Source organism: Xenopus laevis, chromosome 1L (assembly GCF_017654675.1).
Source record: "Xenopus laevis strain J_2021 chromosome 1L, Xenopus_laevis_v10.1, whole genome shotgun sequence".
NCBI lineage: Eukaryota > Metazoa > Chordata > Amphibia > Anura > Pipidae > Xenopus > Xenopus laevis.
The window spans coordinates 117,216,641-117,236,260 of NC_054371.1; the positions used below are offsets into that span (position 1 = coordinate 117,216,641).

General features: G+C 39.0%; 1 protein-coding gene across 1 annotated transcript; it reads right to left on the minus strand.

Moving 5' to 3' along the window:
• Positions 1–5,887: 5,887 nt before the first annotated feature.
• trmo.L (tRNA methyltransferase O L homeolog) lies at positions 5,888–16,399 on the minus strand (the record flags this gene model as incomplete). The annotated part of the gene is given in 6 exon segments (NM_001095828.1): positions 5,888–6,790; positions 7,190–7,777; positions 10,823–10,980; positions 12,738–12,912; positions 14,203–14,424; positions 16,340–16,399. Coding segments are annotated over 5 exon segments (1,218 nt in total). The 3' UTR covers positions 5,888–6,566.
• Between the last annotated feature and the right edge of the window lie 3,221 nt (positions 16,400–19,620).

Here is a 19,620-nt window from a genome sequence, read left to right on the forward strand (position 1 = left end):
TATACAAATCTTATATGCAGGAACCCCTTAGTACACAAATATTGTCTACAGAAACCTTTATGTCTCATTTTTTTATACACGTAAACCTTTTCTTGGGGGGGGGAACTATGTAGACTGTTTACTCTAGAGGTGCCTGGGTAGTCTGCTTCATACAAAAAAGAAATTATAGATGAGAAAAAGATAGTATTTTTTTTTTCTCCTCGAGCACAAAAGTTCACATTTTCTTTTATTAAAAGGGATTTTTAAAGCATTACTCTTCATGCAATGCTTTGTATAAATAGTGCAAAGTGACATTTTTCCCCTGCCTCAACCTTAATGTACATGTCATGTAATTTATATTTTCATTTTAAATTCTAATCCTTGTAGCAAATAAGGAAATGTAAAGACAGAGAAATATCTTGCTGTGTCATTCACATGTAATATCTTTTGACAGATGTAAAAAAAATGGCAGCGTTCAATGAATAGAATGTCTCACAGCCTGAGTTTTTTTCCCAGAACTCAAAAGTTTCCTTTTTTTTTTTTAAAAGACGTCTAGGCTTTTCACTGTTCAGAAATGTGTCATGTCTTTTTGACCTTGACAACTAGTAAACAGTACTGTGTAAAGATTTCAGTGCTGGTTTATCCTGTTGCGCATTATAAAGAGGTGAGGCAGGTATCTAATAATGATGTCTGTATTGCATTACATTATTATGCATAGGAGGGAAGGAGTATTTTGTAAGATTGCCATCTAGAGGACAATGCTGAGAATGACAGATGCAGCTTTTACTTCTACTCCCCATGTAAATGTAAACGTAAATGATTTCCATTTGAAATGCATTTCCAAGATTACTAAGCACATATTGTTGTTAGACATCCTGTAAAAAGCTTTGGGTGTCTCCTAAGCTAGTTTCCTGCCTGAACCCTGCACTTTTTGGAGGACTAAAAAAGGGGTTGTAAAAATACTGAAAATAATGAAAATAATCTCCAGTCAGAGTTCCTATTATGGTGAATATTAATCTGCCTGTATGTTCCTGAGGAAAACCAAGTACCCATATATAGTTACATAGTTAAATCAGGTTGAAAAAAGACAAAGTGCATTAAGTTTAACCCCTCCAAATGAAAACCCAGCATCCATACACACACCCCTCCCTACTCTCAGATAAATTATATATACCCATATCTATACTAACTATAGAGTTTAGTATCACAATAGCCTTTGATATTATGTTTATCCAAGAAATCATCCAAGCCATTCTTAAAGGCATTCACAGAATCAGCCATCACAACATCACACGGCAGTGCAATCCACAACCTCACTGTCCTGACTGTGAAGAACCCCCTACGTTGCTTCAAATGAAAGTTCTTTTCTTCTAGTCTAAAGGGGTGGCCTCTGGTACGGTGGTCCTCTTTATGGGTAAAAAGGTCCCCTGCTATTTGTCAATAATGTCCTCTAATGTACTTGGAAAGTGTAATCATGTCCAAAACTGCACTGCATACTCCAGATGAGGCCTTACCAGGGACCTATAAAGACATAATTATGTTTTCATCCCTTGAGTTAATGCCCTTTTTTATGCAAGACAGAACTTTATTTGCTTTAGTAGCCACAGAATGACACTGCCCAGAATTAGACAACTTGTTATCTACAAAAATCCCCAAGATCCTTCTCACTTAAGGAAACTCCCAACACACTGCCATTTAGTGTTTAACTTGCATTTATATTATTTGAGGCTGAGAACGGGATCCCTTTTTGAATAGAGGCACCACATTAGCAATTCTCTTTGCACTATGCCAGACCTCAAGAATCCTGAAAAATTTAGTAAAGAGGTTTGGCAATCACAGAGCTAAGTTTGCAGGTACCCTGAGATGAATACCATCTGGCCCGGACCTATATTTATCTTAACATAATCTAGTCTCTTTTGAATTTCCTCATGTGTGAACCATGCATCATTAGTTGTATTACTGGAATTGGGACTATCAAGAAGGAAACTTCATTGACTGGTTCCGCATTTGTGTTGCCAGAAGAAAAATATGTGTTCAGAATCTGCGCCTTTTGTTTGTTTTCATCATCAGCTGACTCTCCTCTGATATTAAAGGTCCCACCCCTTTCTGCTTCATTTATTTACATATTTAACATTATTAACATATTTAAAAAATAATTTTGGATTCTTTTTACTGCTTGCTCTTTTCCATATAAATTTTAGCTTGCCTTATAGCTTTTTAGCATGATTTATTGGCCTCCTTGAACCTTAAAAATAATTTGGCTGTCCCAGCTAACTTGAAAGCCTTACAAGCATGTCTTTTCTTACCCACCTCAACACCAACGCTTCTATTGAACCAAAAAGGTTTAGCTTTGCAACAACATTCCTTGCTTACAAGGGGAATATACTGACGTATATTTATTAAGCAGCATTTTAAAGACTTCCCATTTTTGTTCTTCGTTTAACCCTGTGAAAAGCATTTTCCACTTAATATGTTGCAGAGATGCCCTTATACTGTCATAGTTTGCACGTCTGAAATTTAGTGTTTTAGTTACTCCCTTGTAGAATTGCCTCTGCAACAGAATCTCAAATAAGACCATGTTATGATCACTATTCCCTAACTGCTCACCCCCACTAATGCTAGAGATGAGTTCAGTATTATTAGTTATTACAAGGTCCAAAAGAGAGTTATTTCTAGTAGGTTCTTGAACGAGCTGGAATAAAAAGTTGTCATTCAGCATATTTACAAACCTACTAGCTTTTTCTGTCTTGGCAACCCCATTACCCCAGTCAATGTCTGGATAATTGAAGTCATCCACACAGACACAAAGAAAACATATGAAGTCCTTGCAGATAGTGCCAGGCTGGAATCTGATTTAAAGGAAAATCATATTAAACAATCTCACCAAAGGGGTATATATATATATATATATATATATATATATATATATATATGTGTGTAAAGGTCGGCCAGATCTCGATCGGATGGGACAGAAAATCCCGTCGGATCGCGGCCGCATCTATTCGTTGATGAGGTCCCGCGATCCGACCGCCCGTTTGGGCATCGTTAGGATCCGATCGTTGGGCCCTAGGGCCCACGATCGGATCAGCCCGATATTGCCCACTTCAAGGTGGGCATATCGGAGGGAGATCCGCTCGTTTGGCGACATCGCCAAACGAGCGGATCTCTCCATGTATGGCCACCTTAAGTAAATATTGCCCTTTTACATCTCTTGCCTTGAACCACCATTTTGTGATGGTCTCTGTGCTGCCTCAGAGATCACCTGACCAGAAATACTACAACTCTGACTGTAACAGGAAGAAGTTTGGAAGCAAAAGACAGAACTCTGTCTGTTAATTTGCTCATGTGAACTAACATGTATGGTTTGGTATGTTTTGTGCACCTACGATCCCAGGGGCTGCCCTTAATTTTTTTAAAATGGCAATTTTCTATTTATGATTACCCAATGGCACATACTACTAAAAAAATATATGATTATGAAAATGGTTTATTTACATGAAGCATGGTTTTACACCTGAGCTGTTTTATGCAATATCTTTTTATAGAGACCTACGTTCTGGGGGTATAGTTTTCCTACATACAAGGGCCTATAAAAGCTGCTGGCAGGCTGAGTCGGCAGCTTCCGTTGTAAGGGGCCCTCTAAAGCACCGACTCTACCAATATCTTCCCTTATACCTTCAAAGTGGGCATATCAAGGAAAGGTCTGCTTATTTAGCGACCTCGCAAAATGAGTGAATCTTTTAATGTATGCCCATCGTTAAGACCATAGCAAATCTATGGCAGTAGATGTTAACCATAGGCCCTATTGCCCATATTGCTGATTTAATGGAGGATCAGGTCTTGAGATCAGTGCTTCAGTCAGGAAACAACTTTCTCAAGAAATGCATCAGGGAGGTGCCCATCCAGGGGTCCATTAATGCACAGGCTTATCTATTGCCTAGGGGTCCAGAGTGATCAGGAGCTCATCTAGCTTTTTAAAAATAGAAACTTCTGATATTAATTTTTTATATGCACTGGATCCAGGGTGCTTCTAGGACTGAGAGAAGATAGAAGGCAGGCAAGGCCCATGCGTGTAACCGGATGCCTGCAAATTCACACACATACCCAAGCTCTCTACACTGGGTCAGTTTGGTGTGCGCCAGTTATATCACTGGCGTGTGCTAAACTTGACCCAGTGTAGAGAGCATGCATGCCAGGTTCTGCACAAATCCGGATGCACAAAGTGGGAGTAGCCTAGAAGGGGGCCCTATTGAAAGTGTAGCCTCAGGGATTCACATACCACTAATCCGCCACTGTGCCATCTATGCAAAATATGACCAGAGGTAAATAGTTAGGGCCCCATATGGAGTTTGCCTTGATGTGGGTATATAGCAGCTTTATGATCATAAATTTGTCAACACAACTTTGAAATTGCAAGCACTTTGCAAAAATTCATTAGTAATAAAATACAGGCCAGGGAATGTGCATTTATCAGTCCCATTTTTGGCACCTTTGTTGAACAATAATTTTTATATTTTTTTAGGATTGAATAGAATACCCTCATATAATTGCTCAACTACGCTCTGTTGATTCACAAAACATTCTATATACTTGGGTAAAAAGTTTACAAAAACAGGAATTAAGCAGTAGTTTAAGAGATGGATGTTATATTGCCACATGCAGGGTGAATGTGGTATTGCAGTAAATGCTGCCTATTTTATGGGTTTGCAGATCCCAGATTGGTTATAATACAGTGAAACCTCGATTTTAAGTTTTCCCGCATTTTACATTTTTTATTTGTGGCCCCACCAATTTATAATGCATTTCAATGGGTGCATTTCCCTGATTTTAAGTAATGTTTTCCCGGATTTTAGATCAAAATTTTGTCCTGATGTATCCAGAAACTGCTTTTTTTTTCCTGCTTTAAAATACTAAGCAGATGTATATTTTGCCATGGTTCTGCCTGTAAATGGTCAATTTCAATTAATCTGCCCCTTTTACAGTCCTGCATCAATCACTTATTGCTTTAGGTTGTGTATGTGACTAACAGAGGCCTTGCACATGCCCCCCATAGTGTAACATTAACACTGCAATGCTTAACCCTTGTTATTAACACAGTAAATATTGTATCGCAAAGTAAAATGGACTCCTGTGCTTATATCCCTTATGTTACATTTTCCCAGATTTTACATATTTTCCTGGTCCCTTACAAAATGTAAAATTGGGGTTCTACTGTAATCATATAAATATAATACACATTTCTTATGCATTTTTACTCCATTTATGTGACTCCCACCCCAATATAGAAATTCATAGTTAATCTACAGATTACTAACAGACAAGGGCATATTTATCAAAGAACAAAGTTAGTACTAGCTACAGTTCAAATAGCTCCATTGTCTGTTAACTTCTATGGGATTTTAAACATATTGCTTTCACCCCATTTCTATCTTTAAAAATCATATAGAAATGAACAGTGAGTGTCAGAATATCACTATAATTTTCAGCATGCCAATTGGTTGTATTTGAGAGAGCTGCCCACCAATCATTATTTCATTCCTGGGGACTGGTGAATGAATACCCTAGTCAGTGGCAATGTTGATGTACTGGATCAGTGCAATGTCTATATAGCTATGCATTTAGGCAACGATCCAAATGACTGACCAAATGTGCATTATTGTTAACAATAAATATAAACAGAGCATTTAGGCCTACACTTTAATGTTAAATGTAATGCAATGATAAACCTGACTCCTAGCAACCCATGGCAACCATAACGGTTCGCTTACTTCTGTTTAATAAGCCATAGGGAGCATTGAAAAATTGTTCTATGCAAGTCAGAGGACGACCATTATGATTTCCTTACCTGAAATTACACCACTATGTGCAGTACATCTCAAGGGGAGAAATAACAGTAAGTGGACAGATAAAAGTCTGAGCATACTTTTAATTCAGCCTAAAAATCGGGAAATAATAAAAGCAACATTAAAACATCATTTTTATGCTTGAATGCATTCACGCAATCCAGCTTCAATATATAAATGTGCCAAATTCCCACATAATTCAGAGAAAATACACTTTATTGCCCCACAGTGGCAAGACTTGGTATTGTGGCCCAAAAGATACTTATGAATGGAAGCAGCACCAGGATATTTCCTGAGTTATGACTACTGCTACTAGGTGGCATATATCAAAAAGTATTTTACACTATACATTGAATGTGATTTATTGAACTTTTATCCTGAACGATTCCTAATAACAGATAAGGGCAGTCACTACCCAACTGTACTTCCAAAATTCACACATATAGCACATTATTCTGATGAAGCATCCACTGAAATGTTTCATTGTTATTACATACATTTAAAATACTAAGCAATTGCACATAGAACTGTGTTTGGCTTAACTCAAAAAGGCATTTCCTTTCATCTGACTCATACCCCAGTTGTATCAGGGTTGTCAGAGGAGCTAAAATAGAATGAGAGGAAGCATAGGGCAATTGGTGAAACTTCTCATATGACAAAATAGCGTACACATAAGAATACAGTTTAACAGACATGTATTTATAGAAATGGCAAAAGATGAACATCATATTCAGTGAGTCTGTGTCAGCTCTGGGCTTTCGCGTTCTCTCTGATGGGCTGTATTCGAAGAACTTCTGCAAACCCATCACCAAACCAACAGGTAACATGAACCGTGTCCAGACTGAAATAAAATAGACGGTCCTGGCACTGCTTCCTCCGGTACACAGATCGAGGATCAGCACACAGCACGTTGCTTATTGCACATTTTGCTTCTTCTGGAGACTGGAAGTATCGAAATGATGGCTCACCTATGGGAACATGAATACGATAGAGAATCAGGGCTCAAATTGATATTTTCTTACCAAAGTTGGTCCTTTATAAAGCATTGCTTCTGGCAGAAGTCACTCTAAGGAAAAAAAAACGCATAAAAATCTTACGCCGTTTTTTTACAAGGCAAAGCCTGGCGATGTGTGTTGTGTTATCCTGACATTTTTTACACAGCATAATAAATATGCCCATATTTGTCTAAGCCTGAGTGTGAAGATATGGCTGTCTGTACACACAGACACTGTGGCAAACTAGTAAGTACAGTATTGGCCCTCCTCTGATACCACCCAGAAGAGGCCAACCTCTGCCAAGTTTCTTAGCATATAGTTACTGGTTTATATTATTAACATGCATTAACAGTTATTGTAAGAGAGTTATACCTGTGGAATTTGGAGCTTTAAACTGCATCAGTTCCTTCTCTGCATGGGGAGTAAACCTCACTTTTAATATGGCCACAGGTGCATCTCTTACCCAGGTGGGAACAAAGCTTTCCCCAGTTCTGCAATTATTGTTGGCTGCAGTTGATTTTGAAGCCTTTTCCTGTGTGAATGTTAACAGATCATCTTTTGTGGCCTTTTCACATTCTGGTTCTCTGGGATACTGATCCTCAAAAATAGGAAAAGGCATTTTTTCTGTTCTCTTCAAATTTTGATCTTCTAATTTCCTTGTCTCTTTGGGAATGTCAGTAATCTTAGAGGGGTTGTCTGGTATGTGCTGCTCAGAGTCTGGTGAATGTGGTGAATGGTCACTGGTGGGCTGATCAGGCCTTGTAGATTTTTCTTCAGTTTCTGTATAGGTTTCAGATAAGGCACAGTTTGGACTCTCATCTTGTTTATATGGGCTCTTCCGCTGCACATCTTCAAATGGGATTGTAGGTTGTGGTGAATCATACTCCGGAATATAAGGCTTTATGTCAACAACTGGCGTACCGTGTATAATATCAATCCCAGATAAGTAAAGTGTGCTACCTGTAAAAATACATTTTTACTTTTTTTACCAGCTTGCAATAGATTAAGTGCACAACTCAAACACTTGGATGTCTGTCTTAAATGGAAAATATACACTCTTTTTTGACTTGTTGGTCTTATCTAGGCACATAAAAACATCTAAGAATAAATATAAATGTATAGCCTGCTTGATGATATTCTGTGAGAGCTTGCAGGGACCAGTTCCCCCTCACAGAGTGATTCAACCCCTTCCCCACCTTGGTCTATTGTGAAGTGATGGTTTCTGGGACTTGGCACATGCACTGGGCATTTAATTAACATGTTGCACAGCAAGATATAAAGATCAAGAACACAAAATGAATGACTGCAAATATACCCTTTTGAAATGTACTTTTAAAGCCTTGTAGAAAATGAAACTGGCTTTTTACTACCGGTGTGTTTTAAAAATATACATATTTTTTCTGATGAAGGAAAAATCCCCTTTTATACATAACACTTGCTGCTATTTTTATTATGCACTCCTTCTACACAAATAAAAAATGGATATTGGACTTGACAGAGTGCTCAGTTGATCCCAATAAACCACCATCGTCCTTTGTATTATATTGATGTGGTACATACTTTTAGAAAAATGTTAACCCTGTAAGAAATAGCTTTATGCATTTCATGCAGGTCTGGACTGAGAATTAAAATAGGCCCTGGCATTTCAGGTACACAGAGGCCCAATCAGCCCACACAGAGGCCCTAACAGCCACCACCAGCCCACTAAATAGTGACTCCCTATGGCACCTTATAGCAGCCCCTCTGGCATTTGCCAGAACCAACAGATTGTCAGTCCGGGTCTGATTTCATGCGTTCCCAGCACTTATTCATAGACAGGCAGTGGGAAAGCATGAACCATATGAGGCTATTGCTTATGGGGTTTGATTTTTTTTTTATATATTGAATAAAACCTTTTTATAGAAATTATAAAGTGCATGATTGTTTGCATTGTTAAGACCATGTGATCACTCGGTTGTTTTTCTTGAACGTTGTTACAGTATAGGAAATGCCCTCCCTTCCTTTTAGCATTGTTGAGCCCTTAAAAAAAAAGGTCACATAAAATCCCCAGTGAAGGTAGGTTAGGCACCTTCTCACACACTCTCTGTCATCGCTGTATATCGCTGTTCAAAGCATTATCGGAGTCTGGCTTGTTAGTATCAAATAAATGGCTTTATTGAGCGCTTTAACATAGCTGAGGAGGGGGATTCACATCTAACGCGTTTCGTGTCAGTAAACCTGACACTTCATCAGAGTAATTAGTGCATACCTGTGCAGGTGCTTAAATAGTGACATGTATGCATATCATTAATAAATTAAAGGTGAAGAAACATTCTTGTGAAACAACAATCAAGTTCTTAAGATTATATATATAAAAATGAAACAAAGTAATATAATCCTTATACCAAAGTGACATTCGTTTTTTACTAAATATAATGACTTTTTCCTAATGTTGTATATATATTTTCAGATATATGATCTGTATTAATAATTTATTATACTCCATGTTGTCATACTATTGTAAATAGATAAATAAAATGTGATATATACACAAAAAGTACTGTGTTGTATTAATAAATATAAATAAATAAATTCTTGATTAACCATTTTGTGATCAATTCATTAGCAAATATTAGTGTAATAAATTAGTTTTAGTTTAAATGTCTTAATAATTGGATAGTGCACTTATGTTAATAAAAACTTTTTTGTTCACTCATATATATCTTTGCATTATTGATAATAATTAAAAGTACATATCCATATAGATATAAGAAAACCTAGTTAATATACAATATTAATATGTTCATTATAAACATTCCGAACCATTTCCTTTGTATTCTACTTGATTTTTTGTTCGTATCCAACCCATTAATGGAACACTTTGACAGATAAGGGATTTCTCTGTAGAGAAGGTGCACAAGCCTATTCCAACAGATTATTAATTAGTAAAACATATATTGGAGAGATTAATACCATTCCATTTACTCTTTACTTATTTATTTGGTTCAATTAATTTTTTGTTATATTTAGGTAATTATTAAGTAAATTAATTGGTATTACTTGAATTTATGAAAATAATATCAAATTGAAATATCAAAATTACAATATAAAAAATAAAATGAGGAATGAATGTATAAATAGTAATCTATCCAATAAAGTTTTTTATCTCACACTCTCTGTTCAGCCCATATGGTGTAACTGTGTCCAATAGGGTTAGGCACCTTGCCCAAGTTATTTTAATTGCTAAGATGTGTAAGATCTTAGCAATTAGAATAAAAGGGGTCCCTTACATATTGGCAACTTGTAGAGATTTTGCTTTCCTTCTACTATATATATTATTCATAACCCAGTTGCACGCTTTGCTTCCAAGGCAATTTCAGATGTTTTGATCTTAATTTTGTTTTTGTTTAAGTGTTTAAGGAATCAGTATTTAAGTTCTACATTTAGAATTAATGGGTTTTACACAATATGAGTAATCAGTTCCAGTCAATAGCTTATACCAGTTAGACAACACCAATAAATAGCAATGGAATTTGCATGTTGTGTAGCAGACATACTCGAGGAGCCAGACACTATGCGGAATGAAGGAAAAGCGGAGACGTAGGAGGAAAACACTACTTTTTCCTGGACTTCACGGTAGAGAACACATAAATAGAAAAATTAAGACAGCTTTGCATTCCTGTAATGCTCATCACTCACATACAGCATTTAAATTAACACTAAATGGTTCATTTACACTTTTAGAATCATCCATCCCAAAATTGTCATGCATTGGAAAAATCATCTCCTACTGAATTCTTCAGCAGTTTCGCAAATTTTTTGGTAAAGAGAAACGTGCAGATTCGCTCATCACTGTTCACAGGTGACCCGTGCTGCGTGGGAAATCCTGGGTAACCGTCAACGTGAAAAAAAAATCAACAACTCCCCCTACAGAGGCTTCGGACCCCCTGCAGTAGCGGGTCTGATTCCAATGTAGTTATACCACTGCTTGTTATTTAACATAAATATACATAAATATATTGTTACCTTCAACTTTTTCAAGTCTAACAAGAGTTAATCCTATTGCATTAGGGCGATGTGGGCTCCTTGTGGAAAACACGCCAGTTTTTGCGCCGTTCAGTCTTGGTGGCTGGACTTTAGCTTTGCAACTCAATCGACCATTTTTATGAAATACAAACACAATCCTGGAAAGAAAGTAAAAGATGACATAAGGGGTAACTATTTTGACTGTCAAATATTTCCAACTTTCCAGCCTAACTAGTATTGTGAAAAGAAAACTCTTTTTTTGTTTGCTTAGAAACCTCAGCAGGCTTTCTATTTTACAAAAATGAAGTGGAAATGCTTATTTTGAAGCATAAGTAAGCAAGCTATAAATATGAATTTATTTTAATGCAGATTTTTTCTTTGTCTCTTTGTACAAGCTGTGAAAGGGTGTTGTTCCTGCTAAGAGGAATTCCATCTAAGGCCCTTCTCAAATGTCTATGGCCCTGATAATCGGAGCTGGGGGGTGGGGGGATAATGGCAAAAAGCAAATAAATATACATTCTTCTATTTATATGAGACACATACATAAAATACAAAATTAAATTATAGTCATTCTTTTAAAAAATGTTCAATAGGGTTGTCCAACAGAGGCCTGTTAACAGATTTGGCCAACAAGGTCTCCAAACCGCCCAAGGGGATTACAGACTTCTTTGCATGCCAGTTTAAGTGTACTGTAGTGTACATTTTGTACTATTAGAGTAAGTCCACACTGGGCGTTTTGGGGGGATTTGGTCACCTGGCGACTAATCGCCTCGTCTTTGCGGCAACCAATCTCACAAAATGCCTTCCCTGACTCTGCACCGGCTTAAGATGAAAAAACGCCGGCGCTAATTACATGCGGCAGTTCGTTTTCCAAAGTCGCCCGAAGTTGCCTCATGAGGAAACTTCGGGCGACTTTTCATTATAAGCCGGCGCAGAGTCAGGGAAGGCGTTTGGGGAGATTGGTCGCCGCATAAACGAGGCGATTAGTCGCCAGGCGACCAAATCTCCCCAAAACGCCCAGTGTGGCCTGACCCTTACTATGATGCTGCATGCTATAAGAATTAAAGTCAGATTATGCAGCAAGCAGGAACCTTTATTTTCCCTGAGCCTTATCAGACTGCAACCTAAACCAACTAATTTCAATTCAATTTTACACCAACTTTGATGCAAACCATCAATGAGCATAAGGCCTTGGTGTACGTCAGCATATGCCAGAAAAAAGGAAATAAGATGAAGTTACACCAAACAAAGGTTTGTAAATGTGCAAAAATTATTATTAGTACCTTCTACAAAAAATATCAAAATGGTATCTGTACTGCTAAGGGCATGTACGTACAGTTGCATAACTAGATATTACTGAGCCCCACAGCAAATTATTTTTCAGGCCCCCAAAATCTTTAGAAGTTGAAATTGTATATAAATTATGAACTCAAGGGGCCCTATGCTTCCTGGGCCACCCTGCAGCCGAAGGGTCTGCCCTCTATAGTTACACCCCTGGGCATGTGCCTATTTCCACTTGCAATGCGATTGAGGAACTCTCTTCAAGGGGCGAAATGCGCATTGGGCTAGCTGTTTTGTCTTGAGACTGATGGACTGACAATTTATTAACCACTAATGTGTGTGAGATTCCATTGGGCAGTTTATGTCCAGCCTAACGAATATGCAATTATTGTGATTAAAAAAAAAAAAGATTCTATGGATTAGGGTTCCTGGGTGGGTGTTTTGACTTATGCTGATAAAACATGTGACACATCTGATATGTGAGCATGGTTCTTACAGTAGAGACATTCCATTAGCAATATATATATTTAGATAGATAGATAGATAGATAGCTTCAGCTGCAGGTGTTCTTGACCTTTATTTATGGTATCATAAAAACAAGACAGTATAAAGTTGTAAAACGTGGTGTGTTTACCAGACATGTGAGAATTGCTCTAACCCAATTAGTGAATGTTCTGGGTTGTTGAAGACACTTTTGCTTATCCTTAAACAACCACGCGACAGACTGCAAACTGATGGCTGTCGGGGGGTGCCATTCTTTGTCATAAAACAGGATTCAATGTATCCAATTGGGGTTGTTAATATGGTTCCTATTAAAAAAGAATACAAGAAAGAAAGACATCTTAAAATGGTGTAGCTCTTAAAGGAATTGTTCAGTGTAAAAATAAAAACTGGGTTAATAGATAGGCTGTGCAAAATGAAAATGTTTCTAATATAGTTAGTTAGCCAAAAATGTAATGTATAAAGGCTGGCGTGACTGTATGTCTAACATAATAGCCAGAACACTACTTCCTGCTTTACAGATATCTTGGTTTCCAAGGATTTGTTACTAGTCAGTAACCAATCAGTGAATTGAGGGGGGCCACAAGGGCCATAAGTGTTGCTTTTGAATCTGACCTGCATCAATGATCAATTGCAAACTCACTGAACAGTTATGTCCCATGTGGCCCCCTTCATGTCACTGACTAACTCAGAGTTAGAGAGCTGAAAAGCAGGAAGTTGGGTTATGTTCAGTGATGTTAGACATCCAATCACTCCAGCCTTTATATAGTACATTTTTGACTAACTATATTAGAAACATTTTTTATTTTGCACATCCTATCTATTTACCCAGTTTTTCATTTTACACTGAACTGTTCCTTTCAGCTGGTGGCCAATAGAACAGCAGCAGCATGATATGTTCTAAAAACAGTTTAGATAGATCATAATTTTGATTATTAAGATTTGAAATAAAAGTTTCTGGTAAATGGGAGGTTATGCATAAACTGTGCTAAAGTACACCCCTTGGTGTTCCTAATATATATCTTCCAACACTGTACAACACTAAAGGCCCCCATACACGAGCCTGTAGAAGCTGCCGACAAAGTGGGGGCAGGGTTAAAAATCCCGTCAGATCGCAGCCGCATCTGTTCGTTGATTCGACCCCGCGATCCGACTACCTGTACTGCCTGCATTAAGATCCGATCGCTGGGCCCTAGGGATCCACTCGTTTGGATCTCCCTGTGTATGGCAGCCTTTACACACTGCTGTCTATTTTAGTATGTGCGCAACACACACAAGGACTCATTTACAAACAGTGATAAACGATGTGCGCATAAGCTACATCCAGCCCTTGGCTTTTTAAACTTATGCTGGACATTTTAACTGGCATAATGTATGTTAGCAATGAAGTATATTACCCCTAATGTATGGTCTTCCCAGCGATGAAATGTACAGATTTTATAACTATAACTGATGCCAGAACCCCAGCACAATGCAAAATGTAGCATTCACTGTAGCTTAGGTTTGCAGAACTAGAGTTTCTTAGCATTTTGGCCCAAACAAAACATGGCATCAACATGTCACCATGTTGTGGGCATCTGGTCACCTCATTATCTTACCTGCCTCTAGTGAGTTTGACCCAATCTGGGGTTGCACCTCTTTTTCCTTTTTATTTTGGTCTTCACACTGCATTTTTACTCCCCCGTGAAATTCTGCTCTTTACTTGTTCTCCAGATAAAAAGCAGGTAGTTCTAGGGACTGCTTCTGCAACAGTGATTGCACAGGTTTCTCAGGTTGCTTTAGTCAAGGCACATGACATTACGTTGTGTTTGCTGCTCTGCCTAGGAAAGTTTAGCATGTAAGGAAAGTTAACCAATGCAATTATTGGTAAATAATTATTTTAAGACCGTGTTTAAAAAATAAAAAAACAAAACAGCAACTGTAGTGTGGTGTTGAGACACAGCATGTCCCAAGACTCCCAATACTTTAGACATCTGGCCATCTTAGTTATTGCTCTCAACTGACACGCAATGCTACTAGTTATTGTATAAAGTGGGATGTTGGTTTGCAGCTACTTGCACACATGCCCTGGCATATATATGCCCATAGTATATGAGGGGAGGGGTGTTCTAACTAGAGAGAGAGAATACAGGTTTTTGCCAGTCCATGAAAAGCAAAGGTACTTAAGCAACAGTAAATGTGTGAAAATCGGCAATTAAAACAAGGTGCTGACAGAGGTTGTGTGTAGGGTTGCCACCTGGCCAGTAAAAATGTTGCTTGATGTCAATGTTATTTATAGGGAAAAACCATGAAAATATAGGAAGGCCGGTATTTTTTTGGCAACCCTGTTTCTGCCAAGTGCATAGGTTCCCAGCTTTTTATCCTCCACTCTGCACGATCTTATTCCTCTCCCTGCTCTCACCAAGATGCCCCCATAATGTTTGGGGGGGGGTCTGTAATGATATGCTGGATGGCACCCACTGTGCCTATTGTGAAATACTGCAGGGGACACACACTTTGCCTGTCATAAAATGCTGGGGGAGCCCAAATACTGTGCCTGTCATAAAATAGTGGGGCAGCACATATACTGTGCCTGTCATGAAATGCTGAGGGGCCACACACACTGTGTCTGTCATGAAATGGTAATGGACCACTTACTCAGCCTGTAATGAAATGCCGGGGGCCACTAACTGTGGCTGTTAAATGCTGGGGCCATTCACTGCGGCTGTTGCAAAATGCTCAATGTTTTTCTCAAAGTTAGTACTATTTTGCAATTTTTGGATTTAGTTTGTTTTGAGTTTTAACATAAAAATAAAAGTTCAATACACATCCTTGCTTGCCCTACTTACACTACCTTTGCTAGTACATATCATCATTTTTTAAATGACCTCACAGAACCTTTATATCACTCTAATTTTATTCGGAATACATTGGGGGGAATGTAATATTGGCCACGAACGCAAAAATAGTTTGCAATACGTATAGATGTTCACAAAATGAACAATTTTGCCTTTGCGAACACTTTGCCCCTCACACAGGGCTGAAACTAGGGGTAGGCAGAGTAGGCACGTGCCTAGGGCACAAAGCTGGAGGGGCATCTCTCTTTCTCCTACCCCTTGTCTGGTCGCCCTTCTGTGCCCTAAAGCCAGAAAGGGAGTGAGCATATCCGCCATATGAACGCTTGCGTCTATCCGTGCCTGCCTGACCCGGCGCTGCCCTCACACGACAGTAGGATAGTGAATGCAAATTTTATAAATTGAGCAGTATATGTAATAAAACTAAAACGTTGTTACATTTGCTCAAAAAGTTTACGCTACCTTTAAGCAGTTGTTAAAGGTTTGCAATGCACAATTAAGATTTGCAATGCAATAAAAGCCTAATGATGAATATTACATTGCGGCATGCGACTTTTTATTTACAAATGTGTTCTCTTTGCCATTGTAATTACATTACCCCCATTGAGTCATAACAGGATCTGTCAGACATATAAACATACATACAAACTGTAGTGGATACTGTGTAGCCTTTGGCACATTCAGGCTCATACTGTCATGATATGTCAGAATGGTCATACTGCTCTTAACACAAGTGAACCATGCTGATATTTCTCGTCTCTTGCTAGTGGAATGGGCACTATTTAGGAAACCAGTATCTTTTAAATGAGACATTTTATATAATATTCCTCTTTGGTTATATTATTCCTCCTTCCCCAAAATATGAATTGATGCAGAAAAAAAATGTTTTGAAAGCATTTACCTTGTAAAAATATCAGAGTTAAAGAGAGATCCTTTTCCTCGTCTGAGTCAAGCCTGAGGGGGCTGAGGGGTGGGAGTGTCTGTTCATTCTCTCACAGGAAATAGTCACAGCACTGACTGACAGGCTGAAGCAAGGAAAACCCTCCCACCTTCCTGCCGCGTGTGTCTCTGTTTGCAGCCTGCACAGCCTGCATTTGTGTAAGGTCTCTTACACGTGGGCATTTCTTCCTGCATCCCCCTGTAGTGAAACACATGAAAGATCCACCTTGGGGGAATGAGGGCAGAAACGTCCATGTGGAAGAGCATTTAATGCTGCTGCCAGATCTTGCTTTTTGGTGCTCGAGATTGTGGATACAAATGTGTAAATGTATTCTTTTCCAATTAAACCATATTCTAAACATCTTTATTCCCCCCTCCCCTACATTTTCCAGATCAAATCACAACAATAATGAAACAGACTATAATGTCTCATATTGATTTAATCAATACATGAGGGCTGCCTCAGATACAAATTTTCCGAAGTACATAACAAAAATCCCTCATTTATACAGTATATTTCTCTCTCTAGATGTCAGCATGCATGTTATAACAGCTGCCACACAAGAGGCAATTGCAATCCATTTGAGCACTAGCTGTGGGGCCCCAGTCACAACTGGAGACACATTCCTTTTTCTATTTTTTTAAATGTTGTATATTAGGTGATGTTCCTCCTGCTGCCTGCAAAACTATAGCACATACTAGGACTTAGATGATGTCCTTCCTGCTGTCAGCTAGAAACTTACTGCCTACCCCCTTAAAGGGATCCTGTCATCGGAAAACATGTTTTTTTCAAAACGCATCATTTTATAGTGCTGCTCCAGCAGAATTCTGCACTGAAATCCATTTCTCAAAAGAGCAAACAGATTTTTTTATATTCAATTTTGAAATCTGACATGGGGCTATACATTTTGTCAATTTCCCAGCTGCCCCTGGTCATGTGACTCAAACTGACTGTGCTATATTTTGTCAGTCAAGTAAGCATTTTCTGTTAGTGGGGCTGACAAAGTACAATATGGTGGCAACCATTTAAGCTGGCAATGCTAACCTGCAACCTAACCACAGACTGAAAGAAAGTGTGCCTAGTCCTGTTCACCAACATTAGAAAGGCAGACATTGCAAATACTATATTGTTATCTTTTTTCCCTTTTAGGGCAGAGACATGCAAAGATACAGGGAGATTTAGTCGCCCAGTGACAAATTGCCTCTTCTTCGGGCGAATAATCTTCCTGAACTGCCATCCAGTTTGTTAGAATGTATATCGCAGGCGGGATGGCACTCGGTTTTCCGAAGTCACCCGAAGTTGCGTCACAAGGAAACTTTGGACGAGTTTGGAGGGCAGTTAGGGGAGATTTTCCTCAAACCTCATTTTTACTGGGCAGGCCATTAAATACCAGGCAGGTGACAACCCTAGACATTGGGGCAGATATACTAAAGGGCGAAGTGGCTGTCGCTAGCGACAATTCACCAGAAATCTCATCCCCAGGGACATTGCCACAAACGTAGACGACAATTCACTAGTGAAGGAGACCGTTGCTAGCGTAGTTTTGCAGGTGCATTTTCACTCAGGCGAATGGTCGTTACTCCGCAAATTCACTAAAGTGCGAATTTTACAGAATGTTACCTCTTTCCCCAGTTAATTTTTTTGACAAAACCACTGCAAAATTTTACCACAAATAAAACACAGTTCCCATTGACTCCAAATTATTTTGTGCAATAAACAGCGAATAAAAACCCATTGACTTCAATGTGTTTTGTGCATTTTTGCTCATGGCTAATTGTGTGCTGTCCTTTTCTTATGTAACATGGTTTTGGGCTATACAGGTCAACGGGGTAATCACCAGCTGGTAAACTAGAGCATTGGTTACTCTAACACTGAAGGTGTGCATAAACCAATAAAGAAATGGGTGCCAGGAGGTTCTTGCAATTAAACAGAACAAACTTTTATTTGTCAGAAACAAATGATCCACAGGTTTTGTACAAGCCACAGAGGCCCAGCAGATAATCAGGACATGGCTACAACATGTCCCTCAGAGACAGCAACATGGAACTCCCTGAGGTGATAGTGTAACACCTGGATAGATATACCCTCAGGATCTCAGCACCGTGACCTGGATCCTTACACGTTATATCAGGGAACTTACTAGCCCTAATTCCCTATTAGGATGTGTCCCTATACTACAGGCCAATCTTGCCTGAGGGGAGATCTACCTCCTTGCTATCCTCCTAGTTGGAGCCAAGCTGCTCTTGCTACTTAACCTACCTATCTTACTCTCCTAGCGAGTACTATTACAGGTAGTATCCTATCTCTAGCTGGCCTCATTCACGGGGTCCCTGCTCCCCGACTTATCTCTCTCTAGCAGTACTGGTCCCTCTAGGACACGTGTAGGGTTACCACCTGCCCGATTTTGCCCAGGTAAAAACTGCCTGCCTGGTTTTCCAAAATCACCACGTCACTGCCCCATCCCTGTGGCGTCACTGCCCCGCCTCAGCTACATCACTGCCCTGCCCAGATTCCACCAGGCAAAAAGGTGGCCAATCGCTACGTCACTGCATCATCCCTGTCGCCTCACTGCCCCGCCTCCGCTATGTCACTTCCCTGCTCAGATTTCACCTGGCACTGGCAACGAAAAATTTGGCAACCCTAGGCGAGTGGCTTTACTGGGCCTTGGTGTACCCAGGCTCCCTGGAAACATCCAGCTAGGTCAGCAACCAGAAGCAAAAGAAGAAGATACACCCCTTCTCATTCACTATACCAAAGTGTGACAGGAAGAGGTCACAACACCTCTTGGCCAATAATACAACTATGCAAATTACAACTAGCTACATGGGCATATATATATATATATATATATATATATATATATATATATATATATATATATATATATATATATATATATATATATATATATATATATATATATATATGTTACTTTGGGCATCACTCTGTACAGAGATGTCTGGATTTTGGTATTGTACATGCTCTACAAACATACTAAGACCTAGTTATGTTTATCTCATCCAAGCACATAGTACTACATATATAAAAAATAGGCTTTGGTGTAGTATTTTCCTGGGTGTGCAACTGCTTGTTGTGTCTAGGGTGCCACGTCCGGGCAGGCCATGACATCACATGAGAGTGCATAGTGATGTCATGGAGCGGAGTGGGTGCTGCGGAGATGTGGGGTCATGATGTAAGGGATTGGGTTATGACGTGGCAATTGACGATTGGCCGATTGCAAT